The sequence below is a fragment of the Lissotriton helveticus genome, chromosome 4_1 (assembly GCF_964261635.1).
Source record: "Lissotriton helveticus chromosome 4_1, aLisHel1.1, whole genome shotgun sequence".
In the NCBI taxonomy this organism is placed as follows: domain Eukaryota; kingdom Metazoa; phylum Chordata; class Amphibia; order Caudata; family Salamandridae; genus Lissotriton; species Lissotriton helveticus.
Window position 1 is genome coordinate 1,829,785,244 of NC_136063.1, and position 17,612 is coordinate 1,829,802,855.

Consider the following 17,612-nt stretch of genomic DNA (forward strand, 5'->3'; position numbering starts at 1 on the left):
CTCGGCTAATGGACTTCATTATTACAAGTATACAGACGCGCTTAAAAGACTGGAGTTAGGAGAAGAACCAAATGTTGTGGTGGAAAGATTTTTTTTCTCATGAAAAGCGTAAAGTAATGAATCTGTTTACGAGTTTATTCCAAAATTAAGAACAGCCATTCACACACTGTATTTTCTGGGAGACACACTCTCCCAGGAGAGGAACAACAGACACGTGTTTCAATTAAAACATTATTTTTAACCAAATGTTATGATGTTCACTTTTCCGCATCCCATAAATGATTCATCTTTCACATAGTCAAATGCGAGACGGGACACGGAAACTTCCATATTATTGAGCGCGGAGCTGTTAAACGCCGACTTCTACCAAGTATTCCAGCTGCCTACTACTAAAACTAGAGATGAGCTTGAAGTTCTCATACCAAAGGGAGCTGCGCCAATAGTTTGGCTTGTCGTAAAAACTACAACTCCCTTCGCGCACTCTGCCTCACGTCCAGAAACTTGCTGTCACTTCCGTATTCAATTACACTTCCATCCTACTGTACCAAGATGGCGGAGAGTCTCCCCTCAGACTTTGATGTAATTATCCTCGGAACCGGTATGAGCATTAAAAAGCGTCTAGCAATTCCGGGAGTGGGGCTTGGGGAGGGGGAGCGGGTGGGGGCTGCTCGGTACCAAGTAGCAGGGACGGAAGCTGTTGTGATGCACAGAAGCATCCAGTATCCTTGACCGCATCGTGACAGTTTCAGTACCTGTCATACACTGGGCGTGAGCCTATGTTTGTTAGCACGCTTGATTTTCTACTCCTTGTGATATATTTCATACAGTAACCTGAATCGCAATGTGCGTTCTTGAACGGTCTTTCACACCCGGGTGGCAGTCACGGTAGTGTTGAATGTTCGTGCCGAGTAACTATATTAATGCTTTGTACCCCCGATACATCTTTGTTTTACCTCGTACTTCGCTTGTTGTGGCATCCGAATACTGGGCTTAATGTACTGCTTTTGCCTTCTCAACGTGTTGTAAGTTATGGCCATATAAGTGACGTGGTGTATATCAGAGTGCATAGGGCATAATTGTGTTGTGGTTTATTTTAGTAGACTGTCTGACTCTGATTGGTAGACAGTTGTGCCTTAAGGCTCAGGGCACGGGACACCGCTGTGCACCCCAAATACAGCATGCCCGTGAGACAGGGTGCAGCGATTCAGTATTTCAGCACTTGTACATGGTCGTGGAATGGAATTGCTGTACCTCTCTCTGTGTGAAGTTGAGAAGACAATACTTTAACTCATAAGTAAGTCTGACTCGCACAGCAGAACCGGCTTTTACGTGAAAGTGCTTAACTCCTAGACATACAAATAAATGCCTATTAAGTATCTCATAGTGTGCCAGTAGATGTCTCTCGAGTCTACTTGAAAAATTAGTACTGCGTGTGCCCGAAACACTTGTTCCACTGCCTAAAACAGAGGTTGTATTACCACCATTGTATACATTTTTATGGTGGTTGTCTTGGTGTTCACACTGTCTGATACATTTTGATTGAAGTAAATCATTTTCTAATAAATAAAAACGAATTTTGTTGGAATTTTGTTTCAATCTTGTTTCTTTTTATGTCTTTCCAATAACATCAAAACCCATTGAATCATTAAATATGAAACGTATGTGAGGACTTGGTACCCTAGGGATTTTTTATGATTTCAGTTGTAAATTGGTACTTGGTGGTTTAAAGAGTACCTAAGTTACTTTTTTGCTTCTGCAGTCTAGACCCAACATCTCGGGTAGCTCTGTATGTTTGATAACTGCTCGAACAGTCAGAGTTAGGAGCTTTTCGTCAAATGGTCTTGATTTGATTTCATGGTTGATGGTTATATTTAATTGTGTGTCGTTGTGCAGATATAATCCTTTTCCTGATTAAAAATACTGGAGATTGTCTGTTGAATACAAATATGTAATTTGTATATGTCTGAAAAATCACCTTTGAACTATTGAGAGGAATATATATTTTAAGTATTTTGGCGTTCTTCAGAGCGTGCACCAAAAAAAAGGATGATCCCTCGCCTTCAGAGCTTGAAAATATAGAAAAGCTACCAAAGAAGCTTGTGAGAATGTAACTGTATGTACTAACCTCCTTGAATGTTGTGTGCAACAAAATATTATTCAAATTGTTTAACAAGTGAAAACTATCTCGATCTTCTTCTATAAGACGGTTTTAAGGTACAATTGGGCTATATTCCAATAAATGTTTAAAATGTTGGATGGTGCAATTGAAGAAACATGTCAGATTCTTGAAAATACGTTTTAGGTAACCAAAATCTATTTTAAGTTATTAAGTCCGCTTTGGTGGTTAGATAGAAGTATAAATGTGAAATATAATACTTCAGACATTTAGAGACAACTGGTTTACTGAGATAATTATGTCCATATTACTTCAGATCCGACAATTGAAATTTTAATTTGATTAAGTTGATCACTGATGTGGCAGTCTCTGAGAGCTGGTTAAATGAAAAATAATATAGATTTTATAACAACCCTGACAAAGTATTCTAGTGTTTTTATATACCTTACAGAATTGGCACACAAATCCACAATGAGCTCTGATATGAACTATTGTGGCAAGATGCCAGCCCATGAACATCTGTCCAAGTAGGTAGATAAATTCATAAAAACCTTTGTCACAAATCCAAAAGCATAAACAGATTGTTCATCTGATAAGTAAGCAAACAAGTTATGAGAGAGTTTCCATGTGTGGCTCAATGATTATAGCACGTCTCAACTTTTCTTTAGAGTATAACAACATGAGGATTGAGGTTTTTGGCTCTATGCTTATTCCACCAAATGTGGGTCTTATATACTAGATGTTTCCTGAACATAATTCTCTTATATAAGTCATCATTCAAGTAGGTTGTATGATAATTTGCCCTAAGGCCAATTTTCATGCCCCTGAAGAATCACTTCATGAAGGAGGAGCACTTTGTGGAAGCTAAAATGTTTGTCCTCCAGACTCTCTATTCATGGCTATCCATTACGACTTGTTAAGAAAACACTTAAGCGAGTCTGGTACAGCGTCTGTACGTCATTAATGTTTGTTAGGAAAAAGACCATCAACCTAGTTCAGATTGTGTCACTGTGTTTGGAGCAGATTGTTATCATATTAACAGTCTTATCAATAAAAAGTAGTATCTTTTGCAAGGTTCTCTGGCATTTGTCCAGATAACCTTTTTGTTTTTAAAAGATGACCCAACTTGCGTGATAGATTGCTGAAAGCATATAGGGAACCTGAAAAAAGGTTCTCTGATAAGTATATTGGGTTTGCACCCCAGAGTTGGCCTTTATAATTGCTAAAGATGTGCAGCTTATGCCACTAATTTGAATTGTATAATATTAAAATATGTTTCCTAGGAATGAAAAATTAAACAAACACACAACTGCAGGTCACAAAATGTGGTGCATTGCATTGAGTGTTCATGTGGACTTGAGTACAATGATAAATGTACAAGTGATGAGAAAAAGTTTCATCTTGGTGGAGTTGAGTTTGAGGTAGGCCTCAACATCCAAGATTTAGGCAAGCTAAGGAGTTTTTGAGTGAGTTGTGTGTCCTCCACATTTTGGTGTATGGTGACATTCTTCAGTGTCAACAACGCTCTCATGAGCTCCATATAAGTTGTAAACCACTGGCGAGCGCATGGAGCTTTACAAGATGCCACACGAGACCGAGAAGTACCTGGATCTGAGGGGACTCTTTTAAAAAACCTGGACGCTATCACTTCATTGAAGCCCATACAAGATAGCAGAGGGTCAATTAGAGTTTAATGGTTGAATGAGTAGAAAGCATTAGAGATGTCAAATAGAATGGAGAGGCAGGGTTTGCTTTGATCTTAGATTTGCAGAATTTTACTGACCAGCAGGAGCCATTGTCGTCAAGTATCATTCTCCACCTCCTGTTAAAAGATTTCTCAGATTGTCCAGTCCTGGGTGACAAGAAGGTTTTCTTGAGGTCCACACCAGCCCAAATTCTGCTTCTCTGAGTAAAGAGAGAGGCTGCCTTCAACTGGCTTATGACTGGACAAGGTCCCCTCCTTCTCCCATTCTTTCACTATTCATCCTGGATCTTCTGTTGTTTCCACCAAGTTTTCAAGGCTATCGCTTTGAGCTTTTCAATGGCGGATATTTTGACATTGCTACGGTCAAATCCCCATATTGAACAACCCCAATTAGGAAACTGGGTGTATAATATTATTTATTGGGGCCTTCCCAAATGTTGGAATCTCGGTGCACCAGGTAGGGTAGCAGGCAGTAATGTGAAAATAGCTTTGTCAGTTTGAAATACCTTTACCTAGGTTATACATAATAGCTCTAGCTTGAATGGCCCTGGCACCAAGGTAATACTGTTACTAAGCTTTTAATATATTGTGAGAATTCAACCATTTTTCTTTCAACGTCAGCTTATGATTTCAAAAAATACACTAATTTTAGTTTCGAATACTCAATAAATAATGTTGGTATACATATATTAGTCAAGCAAGTGCTTCTAACTTATTAGGCTGAGCTGGACACAGGAGAGCTATTTACAGTCAGCTGGAGAGCTACCAGTAGATTGCAAGCATCTCATTGGAGAAACCTAGTAGAGCGAATAACTTTGTGTTCTATCATTAATTGTTAGGTTGGTTGTGAGAAAGTATATTATTAGTTAGGGTGAATAGTAATCCACCACAAATGATAATGGCGCTATTTTTGTTAGGCCTAGCAACGGTTTCATTAATTTAAATCTGAGCTTAATACATGATGTCCATGGCACAAAGCAGACCGGCTTAACATAAGAAAATGTGTAAAGCATTTAGCAGTACTAAAACAGTTAAAAAGTGTAAAACAAAATAAAAATCTCACTCTAATTTATAAAAATAGAGAATATTTTACTGAACAAAATGAAACCAAAACCACAAATATCAGATAAAGGAAACTAGACGTAAATGTTTAAAGTTTTAAATAAAATTAGCGCAGTGAAGCGCAAAGGCAACTAGTCACATTAGACGGTCCAAGGATAAGGTTTAAAGCTGACTGTGATGGAACGTGGGTTGAATACACAAGTTAGATTGGTCTCTGTCAGAAAGTTATCTTCACAGATTTCCAAAAAAGTAGAGTCCTCAGCATGGCAAGGCTTCATGCTGGATCCGAAGATTGGTTGATGAGGTATGAGGACTCTCGCAGACATCGAAGAAGGTGGGAAAAGCAGTGAGCGGGGGAAAAAGTCTGGAATTCGCATCCAGTAGGTCATCAACATCAACTAGGTGCTACTCAGCACCAAATGGTATATATCCCCTGGTAACCCTGACATTCACGCCTCTCAATGACGCTACCCAGAAGACAAAACAAACTGTATATATCCCCTGGTAACCCTGACATTCACCTCTCTCAATGACGCCCCTGGTAACCCTGACATTCACCCCTCTCAATGACGCTACCCAGAAGACAAAACAAACTACGATCAACTACGCTATTTGGATATGAAATATGCTATGAAGACACAACAAACTACGACGTCACTGGGCCTGCTTTTAACAACTTACCTACATCTGTGATTCCCTTGTGGAACCTCGCTTCACTCGCCTTGGCGTTCACGGCTGAGTCAGTTCCAGGAAAACCCTTGGCAAGGGACTTGGTGAGAGGCTTGCCAGACATCGGTGTTGCCGGAGTTTGGTGCCGCTGACCGTCGTACAATGGGAACTTCCTAGGTGCTGTGCCTCCTCCACCTTGGCGTCTACGGTCGGACCTCTGCCCCCCTGAGAGGCTTTCGACCTCCCCGATCATGGCACTGCCTGACCATCCGCCCCTCTCTGCTGCGCTGCACTGAAGCGTAGCAGGCAGCGGCATGCCTTTTTTTTCCTCCATGCTGGAGTGTTCCCGTGCAGCCTTCCCGCATCCGGGACCCCGTGGAGGGCCTCGTCTGATTTGCATTGGTGTGCGCGGGAATCAGAATCCTCTGGAGACACCGTAGCGCCCTGGGAGACAAGCCGGACATCTGTTTGCTGAAGGTTTGGAGGGGCTGGCATCTGAGCAGTAGGATCGCCCGGTAGATCTGACTCGGGGCCTTTAGATCTTGCCCACGGCGCTCCGGTGGGGCTCTGACCTCTTCGCGTAGCTTTGGGACCTGCGGACCCGACTTTGGATCATCTGCTGGAGTCTCTTCTCGCACAGACTCCGGTTCTGGCTTTGGGGGTCGGGACTAGTTTTTCCCAGGTTGTCGTGCAGCACTCAGTTCTTGCGGAGCCCTGGACACGGAAATGAAGCAAGACGAGATGAAGATGACGCTAACAGACAAACTCTCGCTCCTATTGCTCCAACCCCAGATGTAAAGGAGAGGCGCCCCCCGCCCGGCATACCACTTCAATAACTGCTGATCATCAAAGTTAGGAGGTGCGAATCCCACCCCCGCACGGACATTTGACCGGACTCAGGTAAGTTTCTACTTACTTACTTGCCCCCCCCACCGCAGCTATTGGAAGCCCTCAACGAGCTCATTTTCTGCCCTCCATTTATTTATTGACTATTTTGGTCTGTCTTTACCTGCTTGCTGCCCACAACCTAAAATGTCCCACAACCTGCACTGAGCCCTCCATTTCGTGGGTCCTCCAGTCTGCTTTGGCCTGCACTATGAACACTACCTAAAGTGGCCTCCTGAGGACTTGTTCAAATTTGCCCTCCATTTCAGGACTATTTTCTTCTTGTCTATATTTGGCCTAAAATCTGTACTTGTTTGAACCCAGATCTCGTGCTGACCTGCTTGTTGACGACCATTGCTTCGCCACACACACCGTCCTAATTTTCACTAACTTGGTCACTATGCGCCTGATATGCTTTTGATAACCTAATTTTTTCTCTTGTGGCTCCCTGTGTTCTCTCATTGCTACGCACTTGGATATATCTGATTTTTAAAACTGCCTGTATTGACCGTATGCACTATTCTCTGCTTAATTACTCACTCATTGAATCATCCTACAGTGTACATCCCCCCTGAATCTATTTTCTCTTACTACCTTTCTCACCTACGCCCTCACGCCCCCCAGCTTTTAACCTCTCCCCTTCTCCTATCCTGAGCGCTTACCTCACCCCTCACTGTCGCTAAATTCTCTTTATCTCCCCTTTCTCCCCTCCGCCTCCCCTATCTACTGATTCATTCCTTATGTCCCTCCTCAACCTCATTCATCCGTCCCTCCTCAATCCCGCCCCCACCTCCAAACACCACTCCCTCACCAAACATGGACCCAATTCCTGGACCATCCCTTACCCTTTCAATTTCTCTAAAACTGCCCAGAAAAAGTTTAAACATAAGCTACTTACCCAACAACCCGAAACCCTGATTGTTGACATCTACCACAGCCTCACGTCCCACATTAAAACCAACTACATTTTCTACACCAAATGACCCTCCAAATGGAAAAGTAGCTTCCTGCACCTCCTTCCAGTAACAAAATCAAGCAAAATCCCTTACGGTTATAAACACCTAACCCCAATGCCACCCACCTTCCTCCGACCTCTATTCTTTCACCTCCCCCTGAACCCCCCTTTGAGTCATTTCCTACTCCTCTACCCCCACCTACTTCCCCCCAAGACTCCTTGAGATCTCTCCCGCCACACCGACGGTAACCCCTCTCCTTGACATTCCGATCCTTTATGGTACACCGATGTCTCTGTCCTCTATTCTAACTCCCTCCCTTGACCCAACCCCATACAACTCATCTAATCCACATATCATCCGCAAAATACCCTGCCCCCTAATGACCGGCCCACTCCTACTCCTTATCCCATCCTAAACCCCCCTCCTTCCCCTCTAGACCAACCCTCTGACAAGACATCCCTTCCTGCCCTCTCCCCAAATTACACTCCTACCCCCTATTCTGATTCTACGTCTCCCCACAGCCCGTACGTCCTCTCCTCACCCCCTTCTACTACTTCCATAGCCACACCATCCTGTGCCAACCTCCTCTTTCTATGCCAACTCCAGACCACACCTCCCGCCCTTCATCCCCAAATTACACTCCTACCCTCTATTCTGATTCTACGTCTCCCCACACCCTGTATGCCCTCTCCACACCCCCTTCTACTACTTCCATAGCCACACCCATCCGGTGCCAACCTCCTCCTTCTATCCCAACTCCAGAACACACCTCCCGCCCCTCCACCGATCCCCCCCCCTCACACTATCACAGTGCTACCCTCGTCCCCCCTCCCCAACCACCCCCCCTTGCTGAAAGACAAACCTCACACGGACTACAATGACCTAACCTGCCCCGTACTTCCGCCCCAACCTCACCCCTCCTCGTTCTCCAAACCCAGACACTTCGCAACACTGACCGAAATATCTCTACCTTGGTTACAGAAATTGCCCGACTCAGAATGGTTTTCAATCAATTCAAATCTTTCAACTCCAATATCCGCCCCGCCTATGCCCCCCCACACTCTAGCCCCCAAAACGTCCATATCCCAAGCGTTGGTCAACCACGCCTCTTCACAGCCGTACGCACAGACCTTTTCGCACCTTGAGGGACTACTCCGCTTCCAACATCTTGAGCCTCTGCAACTCCTTCCTTGACAATTCCTCACCTAATGATCCATCCCTCCCTCACTCCAGCATCCCTGTCATCATAGGGACTTGCAGAATCCCCTCTTCACCCAGCCCCCCCCCTCAACTTACCACCATTTACTTATGCCCCCTCCCGATACCATCCCCAAACCCCTGTCCTGCATGCTCGTAAACTGCCGCTCAGCTGTCCGACATGCAACGGAAAAATCTGAATCCATCCTTAGCGACAATATTGACATCTCCTTTCTCACAGAAACATGGCTCAAAGATCACTCAACACCAATCCTTGACCTCCCCCCCCCCCCCCGGTTACTCCATGCCTAGAAAAGACAGATCTGAAAGAATAGGGGGAAGTCTAGCAATTATCTTTAAAAGCGAACTACAACTCTCACTAGTAAAGAACACAGACTTTACTACCTTGGAATACCTTGGAGCCGAACTTAAGATGAAAAGCTCCCCCCCAATACGACCACATAATATCTACCACCCTCCTGGTGAACCTTTGCCCTTTGCAGAGGAACTATCGGACCTTCTCACACAATCGTCACTCTCCAACTCTCCAAAAATTTTCCTAGGAGATCTCAACATCCACTGGAATGATCCTGATGAGCCCACAATCAGCCTTCTCTCTAATCGTCTTGAGACTATCGACCTCAAACAACTTTGCCGTGCCCCTACCCACTCTAAAGGAGCCATCCTTGACGCCATCATCTCTAACGCTGACTTGGCGGCTCTATCCAACATCATCCCTATCGACTGGTCCGACCATCACCTCATATTGTTCACTATCTACCCCCAAACCCCGCCCGCCCCAGCTAAAAACAATAAAGCCACGACTATGACCAGAAATCTTAAACAGATCCCTTCTGGCACACTGGAGTCCAAACTTCAATCCCAACTACATCTCATCACACCCTCTCTCGATGCTAACATACTTACTGAGCACTTTAACAAAACTGTTGCTGAGGTCTAAGATCAACTTGCCCTGCTCTAACTTAAAACACAAAAAATGCCCCCTCCAAATCATGGTTTACCTCTGAACTCAACATGGAAAGACGTTCACTTAGACTTACTGAAAGAACATGGTGACAGCAACCTTCCCCCTCCCATCTTGCCCTCCTTAGAACCTCTGGCTCATGGGTACTCACAAACTTTCTCTCGGGGGCCAAATTTACAGTGTGGTTTGTGTCCGAGGGCCGCACCAGTGGGGGCGGGGTCTGGGGGGGGGGTAGGGGGGGGGCAGGGCTAGAGCAACAAAAAAAAAACCTGACCATGAGGGTCATCACTGGTCCCTGCAGCGGATGCCTTCGCCCACTGAGCCACCAGACATGGCATACAAACATCTCTCTTTCTCTCCCTCCCTCACTCTCCCTCTGTCTCCCTCCCTTTCCCTCCCTCACTCTGTCTCCCTCCTTTTCCCTCCCTCACTCTCCCTCCCTCTCCCTCCCTTACTCTCCCTCTGTCGCCCTTTCCCTCCCTCCCCCTCTCCCTCTCCCTCCCCCCTCTCCCTCCCTCCCTCCCTCCCTCCCTCTGCCTCCCTTTCCCTCCCTCTCCCTCTATCTCCCTCTGTCTCCCTCTCCCTCTCCCTCTGTCTCCCTCTCCCTCTGTCTCCCTCTCCCTCTGTCTCCCTCTCCCTCTGTCTCCCTCTCCCTCTGTCTCCCTCTCCCTCTGTCTCCCTCTCCCTCTGTCTCCCTCTCCCTCTCCCTCTGTCTCCCTCTGTCTCCCTCTCCCTCTGTCTCCCTCTCCCTCTGTCTCCCTCTCCCTCTGTCTCCCTCTCCCTCTGTCTCCCTCTCCCTCTGTCTCCCTCTGTCTCCCTCTCCCTCTGTCTCCCTCTGTCTCCCTCTCCCTCTGTCTCCGTCTCCCTCTCCCTCTGTCTCCGTCTCCCTCTCCCTCTGTCTCCCTCTGTCTCCCTCTCCCTCTGTCTCCCTCTGTCTCCCTCTCCCTCTGTCTCCCTCTCCCTCTGTCTCCCTCTCCCTCTGTCTCCCTCTCCCTCTGTCTCCCTCTCCCTCTGTCTCCCTCTCCCTCTGTCTCCCTCTCCCTCTGTCTCCCTCTGTCTCCCTCTCCCTCTGTCTCCCTCTCCCTCTGTCTCCCTCTCCCTCTGTCTCCCTCTCCCTCTGTCTCCCTCTCCCTCTGTCTCCCTCTCCCTCTGTCTCCCTCTCCCTCTGTCTCCCTCTCCCTCTGTCTCCCTCTCCCTCTGTCTCCCTCTCCCTCTGTCTCCCTCTCCCTCTGTCTCCCTCTCCCTCTGTCTCCCTCTCCCTCTGTCTCCCTCTCCCTCTGTCTCCCTCTCCCTCTGTCTCCCTCTTCCTCTGTCTCCCTCTCCCCTCTCCCTCTCTCTCCCCCCCTCTCCCTCCCTCTGTCTCCCTCTGTCTCCCTCTGTCTCCCTCTGTCTCCCTCTGTCTCCCTCTGTCTCCCTCTGTCTCCCTCTGTCTCCCTCTGTCTCCCTCTGTCTCCCTCTGTCTCCCTCTCCCTCTGTCTCCCTCTGTCTCCCTCTCCCTCTGTCTCCCTCTCCCTCTGTCTCCCTCTCCCTCTGTCTCCCTCTCCCTCTGTCTCCCTCTCCCTCTGTCTCCCTCTCCCTCTGTCTCCCTCTCCCTCTGTCTCCCTCTCCCTCTGTCTCCCTCTCCCTCTGTCTCCCTCTCCCTCTGTCTCCCTCTCCCTCTGTCTCCCTCCCTCTGTCTCCCTCCCTCTGTCTCCCTTTCCCTCCCTCTGTCTCCCTTTCCCCTCCCTCCCTCCCTCTGTCTCCCTCCCTGTCTCCCTTTCCCTCCCTCTGTCTCCCTTTCCCTCCCTCCCTCCCTCTGTCTCCCCCGTCTCCCTCCTCCTCTCCCTCCCTCTCTCACTTTCCCTCCCTCCCTCTCTCCCTCCCTCACTCTCTTCCTCCCTCACTCTCTCCCTCCCTCACTCTCTCCCTCCCTCACTCTCTCCCTCCCTCACTCTCTCCCTCCCTCACTCTCTCCCTCCCTCACTCTCTCCCTCCCTCACTCTCTCCCTCACTCTCTCCCTCCCTCACTCTCTCCCTCCCTCACTCTCTCCCTCCCTCACTCTCTCCCTCCCTCACTCTCTCCCTCCCTCACTCTCTCCCTCACTCTCTCCCTCCCTCACTCTCTCCCTCCCTCACTCTCTCCCTCCCTCACTCTGTCTCTCTTTCCCTCCTTCAATCTGTCTCCCTTTCCCTCCCTCCCTCTCCCTCTGTCTCCCTTTCCTTCCCTCTCTCTCTCCCTCTCTCTCTCTCTCCCTCTCTCTCCCTCCCTCCCTCTCTCTCCCTCACTCCCTTTCCGTCTGTCTCCCTTTCCCGCCCTCTCCCTCTGTCTCCCTTTCCCGCCCTCTCCCTCTGTCTCCCTTTCCCTCCCTCTCCCTCAGTCTCCCTTTCCCTCCCTCAGTCTCCCTTTCCCTCCCTCAGTCTCCCTTTCCCTCCCTCCCCCTCTCTCCCCCTCCCCCTCCCTCTCCCTCTCTCCCCCTCCCTCTCTCCCTCCCTCTCTCCCTCCCTCTCTCCCTCTCTCTCTCCCTCCCTCTCTCCCCCTCCCCCTTTCCCTCCCTCTCCCTCTCTCTCTGTCTCCCTTTGCCTCCCTCACTCTGCCTCCCTTTCCCTCCCTCACTCTGCCTCCCTTTCCCTCCCTCCCTCCCTCACTCTGTCCCCTCACTCTGCCTCCCTTTCCCTCCCTCACTCTGCCTCCCTTTCCCTCCCTCCCTCCCTCCCTCACTCTGTCTCCCTTTCCCTCCCTCCATCTGTCTCCCTTTCCCTCCCTCCCTCTGTCTCAATTTCCCTCCCTCCCTCTGTCTCAATTTCCCTCCCTCCCTCTGTCTCAATTTCCCTCCCTCCCTCTGTCTCCCTTTCCCTCCCGCCCTCTGTCTCCCTTTCCCTCCCGCCCTCTGTCTCCCTTTCCCTCCCGCCCTCTGTCTCCCTTTCCCTCCCGCCCTCTGTCTCCCTTTCCCTCCCTCCCTCTGTCTCCCTTTCCCTCCCTCCCCCTCCGTCTCCCTCCCTCCCTTTCCCTCCGTCTCCGTCATCTCACCCTGCCTGTGTGTGCCCGGGCTGAGACAGCTTCCGGGCACACACACACAGAGTGGCACCCGAGCACTTCACAGGTCTTTAAAAGACCATTCGCATGTTAATGAGGCTGTGTTGTATTTCACCTTTTATCGCCGCAGCTCCACTCGGACTATGGCTGGCCCCCACAGAGCAGCAGAGTCTCCGAGTCACGCTGGTAGATGTCTTCAAGGTCCGAGGGCCGCCAGGGAAGGCTTGCCGGGCCGCTGGCGGCCCGCGGGCTGTACTATGAGTACCCGTGCTCTCGATCCACCTACAAAAAACACATTTTCTCCGAAAAGTCATCTTTCTTTCGCTTGCAACTCTCACGTGCCAAGAACAGACCCAGAGAACTGTTCAATATCGTGAGAAATCAAACCTCCAGTGCTCCCCCCCAACCTGATGGCCTCCACAAGCAAATGTGAAGAAATAGCTAACTTTTTCTCCGAAAAAATTGCCAAGATTGATCAATCCTTCCTAGTCTCCCAGCTCCTCCCCTCCCCAATGTCCACTGAATTCTACCTTAACATCGCACCTCCCCCTGACTGCACCCCTTATACATCCTTCCTCACCCACCCCTCCTGAACCATTCCACACCAACCCCCTGCTCAAAAATAATGCCTCCTGGCACAAAGTTTCACCCTGTTTCTGAACTAGAAGTATTTAACAACCTATCCAAACTTAAACCATCCTCTCACACAAAAGACCCACTCCCATCCGCTCTCACCCAAGACCTTAAGCACATCATTGTCCCTTACTGGACGAACATCATTAACGCCTCCCTTTCTACGGGGTGTGTCCATATCTCCCTCCATCTCAGACAAATCACGCCCATCCCTAAAAACCCCAAGGCCGATTCTAATGACCCCAACAACCTCCGCCCTATTTCCAACCTACTCTCCAAAGCCCTTGAAAAATGCGCCCTACTTCAATTAGATAAGCATATTGACTCATACAACCTGCTTGACCCCCTACAGCCCGGCTTCTGCAAAGGTTGCAGCACTGAAACTGCACTGCTTAACATTGTCAACGACATCCACCTCGCCCTGGATAAGGGTGAGACTTGTATACTCATCCTTCTTGATCTCACTACTGCATTTGACACAGTTAACCATTCAACCTTACTCAATACACTCAAAGATTGTTTCGGCCTTAATGGCACTGTCCTAAACTGGTTCACCTCCTTTCCAACATCGATCCCAACAAATCAAAATTCAGAACTGCCTCTCCAACCCCACATCTGTCACCCTCTGTGTACCCCAAGGATCTATCCTCTCTCCTGCCCTCTTCAACCCCTTTATGGAACCCCTCACACTCATACTTTAATAAGCCAAAATTAACGACCACCTGTATGCAGACGACACCCAACTGCACTACAAAATCAAATCCCACTCTGACATCGTACACCTCAACAATGCCCTATCCAAGATTCAATCCTTGTTCTTAACCAACCATCTCAAACTTAATCCAAATAAAACTGAAATCATTCTCTTCTCTCCAAAAAACAACCCTCTCCCCATTCAAGCTTGGATCGCTGACCTTAATGCCCTTAACTGCGCTCGCTCCCGTGCGGAATCAGTTAAATCTCTTGGCATCACCATCAACAATAGGCTTTCGCTCAATGCCCATATAAAAAACTCGGCAAAAAGAGCGCTCTTTACTCTCCGGCACCTCAAAAAAATCAAACCGTTCATTCCTGCAGAAGATTTCAAATTGGTTATCCAATCTCTATTCCTTTCAAAGGTTGACTACGGAAACGCTTTACTCTCTGGAACACCCAAAGTTCACCATGCCTCACTCAAATCTGTCCTCCACTTAGCGGCCAGGCTTACAACTGACTGTAAGCATTCCAAACACATCTCACCTGCCCTCAAGGACCTCAAATGGCTTTCCAGTGAAGGCAGATCCGCCTATAAAATCGCCTGCATTACACACAAAGCCCTTTATCAACAGACACCAATGTACCTCTCCAACTAACTCACTAAAGCAGGTTGCGCCCGGACGTCGCTTACCCCCCTTGCTCCTCACACTGCCCCATCCTGACCCCCCTTCCATCCCGCCTCCCTCTTTTCCATCCAAACTTTTGCCTTCCCTCTCCTTCGTACAGACTTAATCCCACCTGCGTTATGACCACTGAACCTACCCTTATGCACCTTTATACTATCATTGTCTGTATTGCTCTATTGACTCTTTTAGTTCACAGTGTATAATTGCTTAATTTTTTTATTCAATTGCTCTTTAAATGTAAAGCGCTCTGATACCCCTGAGTGGAGCTAGCGCTGTATAAAACTTCTTAAATAAAGACTCTTAGGTGGAAGTCTGATTTCTAGAGCGGGGCAAGGTTGTAGAGTGAAGAGTGTTTGGTTTCGCTTGCTGACGGTCGGTGTCGGGCACTCTGCATTCGGATTTGCTGCTGCAGAGAAGAACATAGCAGGAGGTGCGACAAAGTCAGGCCCACCAGCAATGCATCCTTGGTGAATCGGCTGGGAGGTTGGTGCTGATCCCACAACAGTTCTCTAGGTAAATAGTTTCTAAGTCTCAGCTTTTACGGTTAGGCAGATGGAGGATACTCTGGCACTAGCCAAAGATTCCAGGAACTCTGGAACAGGATCACGGTTCGATCCCTGGCACCGGCGGCAGATTAGCCCAGCACCATGTGACTCTGGGCAATAGCTTGCTTAATCTTCCCAGTGCCTATAGACCCTTATGGGGGATTGTGTGCTTTACAAATGTGGATTCTTCTTAACAGTACTTGGAGGTCAGGACTTACTCTGGCAGAAGGCACCACAAGGTCCAGGGCTAGTCCACTTGTAACAGGTCATCTTGGAAATTTCAGAAAAGTGGGCTTCTTGTAGCATTTGTGCCCCTGTAGCTTCACATGAGGTCAGCCAACTGACCCTTGGAGTCCACTCCTTCATCCTGGGTACAAGTGGAAGTGGGTTCAGCCTGTAGGGTTCTCCTCACATGTCCAACAGTAGGTGCAGTCCTTCTTCTGTCATCCACAGGTCTAGTAGTGTTTTGAAGAGGGTGCTCAGGCGTGCCACTTTTTTGCAGACAAAAGATATACCTATAGTAAAAATCTGTGACTAATAGTTTTCACCTACTGTTGCTAATAAATCTGTTTCTTGTACCACCTGTTGTATGTGTTTACTAAAGGTGCACATTGTTTACCCTTATATGGAACAGCAGTATGCATTTGCGAATAGTATCCATGTTCTTCTTTGAGGAAAATATGCACTCAGCAATAGTGAATAGATGTTTTTTACACTCACAGCAGCAACAATTAGGCAAGCTATCCTCCAACCTCTTGAAGAAATGTTCCAGGCTCCTAGTTATAGAGTTGTGGGTCAATGTTCTTATTCGTAATATGGGGCATCAGAAAGGAGCAGTGTGCATTTACTGTGGTATGCTTTTTGCTTTTACAGGAAAACACATTTGCTTTGATCTAATGACCATAAGTAGATCATGGCCACCCGGTGCCTATTCTTGTGGTCCTTGTATAATTGAATACTGGATTTGTTTTGCCACTGACAAACCAATAAATCTGCTTGTTATTGTCATAGAATCAATTAAGTATACTTGTATATCTCTCTTGCTCTCTACTTGCTATTCTCTGCAGTATTTGCTTTATTTTGGCCTTTTGTAAGATGTGATATATTATGAAATCTTTAAGACACCTTGCGAGAGCACTATATCAGAAACATAGTGGAGATGGCATTCGTCAAAATGTTTTGCAAAGAGCCATGTTTTAGGTTGTTTTTGAGTTGCTAGTAGCTATGAGATATTGGGACAGAGTGTTCTAGACATCTTCTCCATGCACCACAAACTATGGCTACAGTGGAAGATGGTTTGAATATAAAAGAAGTGAACATGTTTACCCACAAGGTACAGAGTAGTAATTGAGTCTTGCGTATGGTAATTAAGCTTGAAAGATATCAAGATAAATTTTTTATAGGGAGCTCCATGGATCAAGACCAATGTCTTGAATTGACAACTATCTTTAACTTGGAGCCTATGAGACCTGATTCATTTGGTCAAGATTGCTAGTGTTGCATGCAAGTTAAGTAGCATTTTTTGGAACAGGTATGTGCACTGGACCCCTAATGCAGAATGATATACAGTAATTCAGCCTGAGAACAGTAAGTGCATTTGGATGCTTCTTTTAGCCTCACGGATGTCGCCATGCACACTCAAATTAAACTTGGCTGAAAAGAAAAACAGCAAATCAATAACTCCTTGTGAGCCTGGGTATCAGTACTAACTGGGTTAAATATCCAACAAGGGTCAACTATTATTCAGTTATTATATAATTTATCCATCTAATCAAATGAGACATATAGAATTGCTCGGTTAGGATAAACAATGATAAATGTACTTAAAGTATAAATCACAAAGGAAATGATAAAGAAAAGTATGCTTTTAAATATTGGAACAATCCATTAATTCAAGGGGGAGGTGTAGCGCTGCCGCCAGGGCGACTGACCTTGGAATCTGGGGATCACGGTTTGATCCCCGGCGACAGATTAGCCCAGCACCATGTGATTCTGGGCAACAGCTTGCTTAATCTTCCCGACGGCCACCAGCGCCTGGAGACCCTTATGGGTGATTGTTCGCGCTTTACAAATGTGGATTATTATTATTATTCAAGAGCGTTTTTTTAATGATGAGAAGGTATGCAAATACATGGGGTACACAGGCAGCAAAAATCATACTTTCATCCTATGCAATCATTATAAATTTCGATTATGAGAACAGTATGATAAATGCATGATTCATCCACTCTTGGTAGGGAACTGTTAGAGCTGTCATTAAGGGCTTCATTCTCACTTTGATGATGGCACAGTCATTGGTGTTGATTTAGACAGGTGGGCTTGTCAGCCACTGCCACTATCACTATCCTGGTTCTGGGTTTTTAAAACTATGAATACTTTTATAGAGTGACAGCGCTTTGCAGTGTTTGGTATTGTTTGGGATACAAAAATTACCCTCCTGTAATTGGATGGATGTAAATTGTGT

At 47.2% G+C, this 17,612-nt stretch overlaps 1 protein-coding gene across 2 annotated transcripts in view; it reads left to right on the forward strand.

Moving 5' to 3' along the window:
- The first annotated feature begins 507 nt into the window (after positions 1-507).
- CHM (CHM Rab escort protein) overlaps positions 508-17,612 on the forward strand; it is a 732,389-nt gene continuing 715,284 nt past the window's right edge. For both annotated transcript variants that reach the window (XM_078688468.1, XM_078688469.1), the window contains exon 1: positions 508-598. In XM_078688468.1, coding sequence (XP_078544594.1) covers positions 550-598 — 49 coding nt within the window. In that variant the 5' untranslated portion in view covers positions 508-549. The remainder of the gene's footprint in view (positions 599-17,612) is intronic.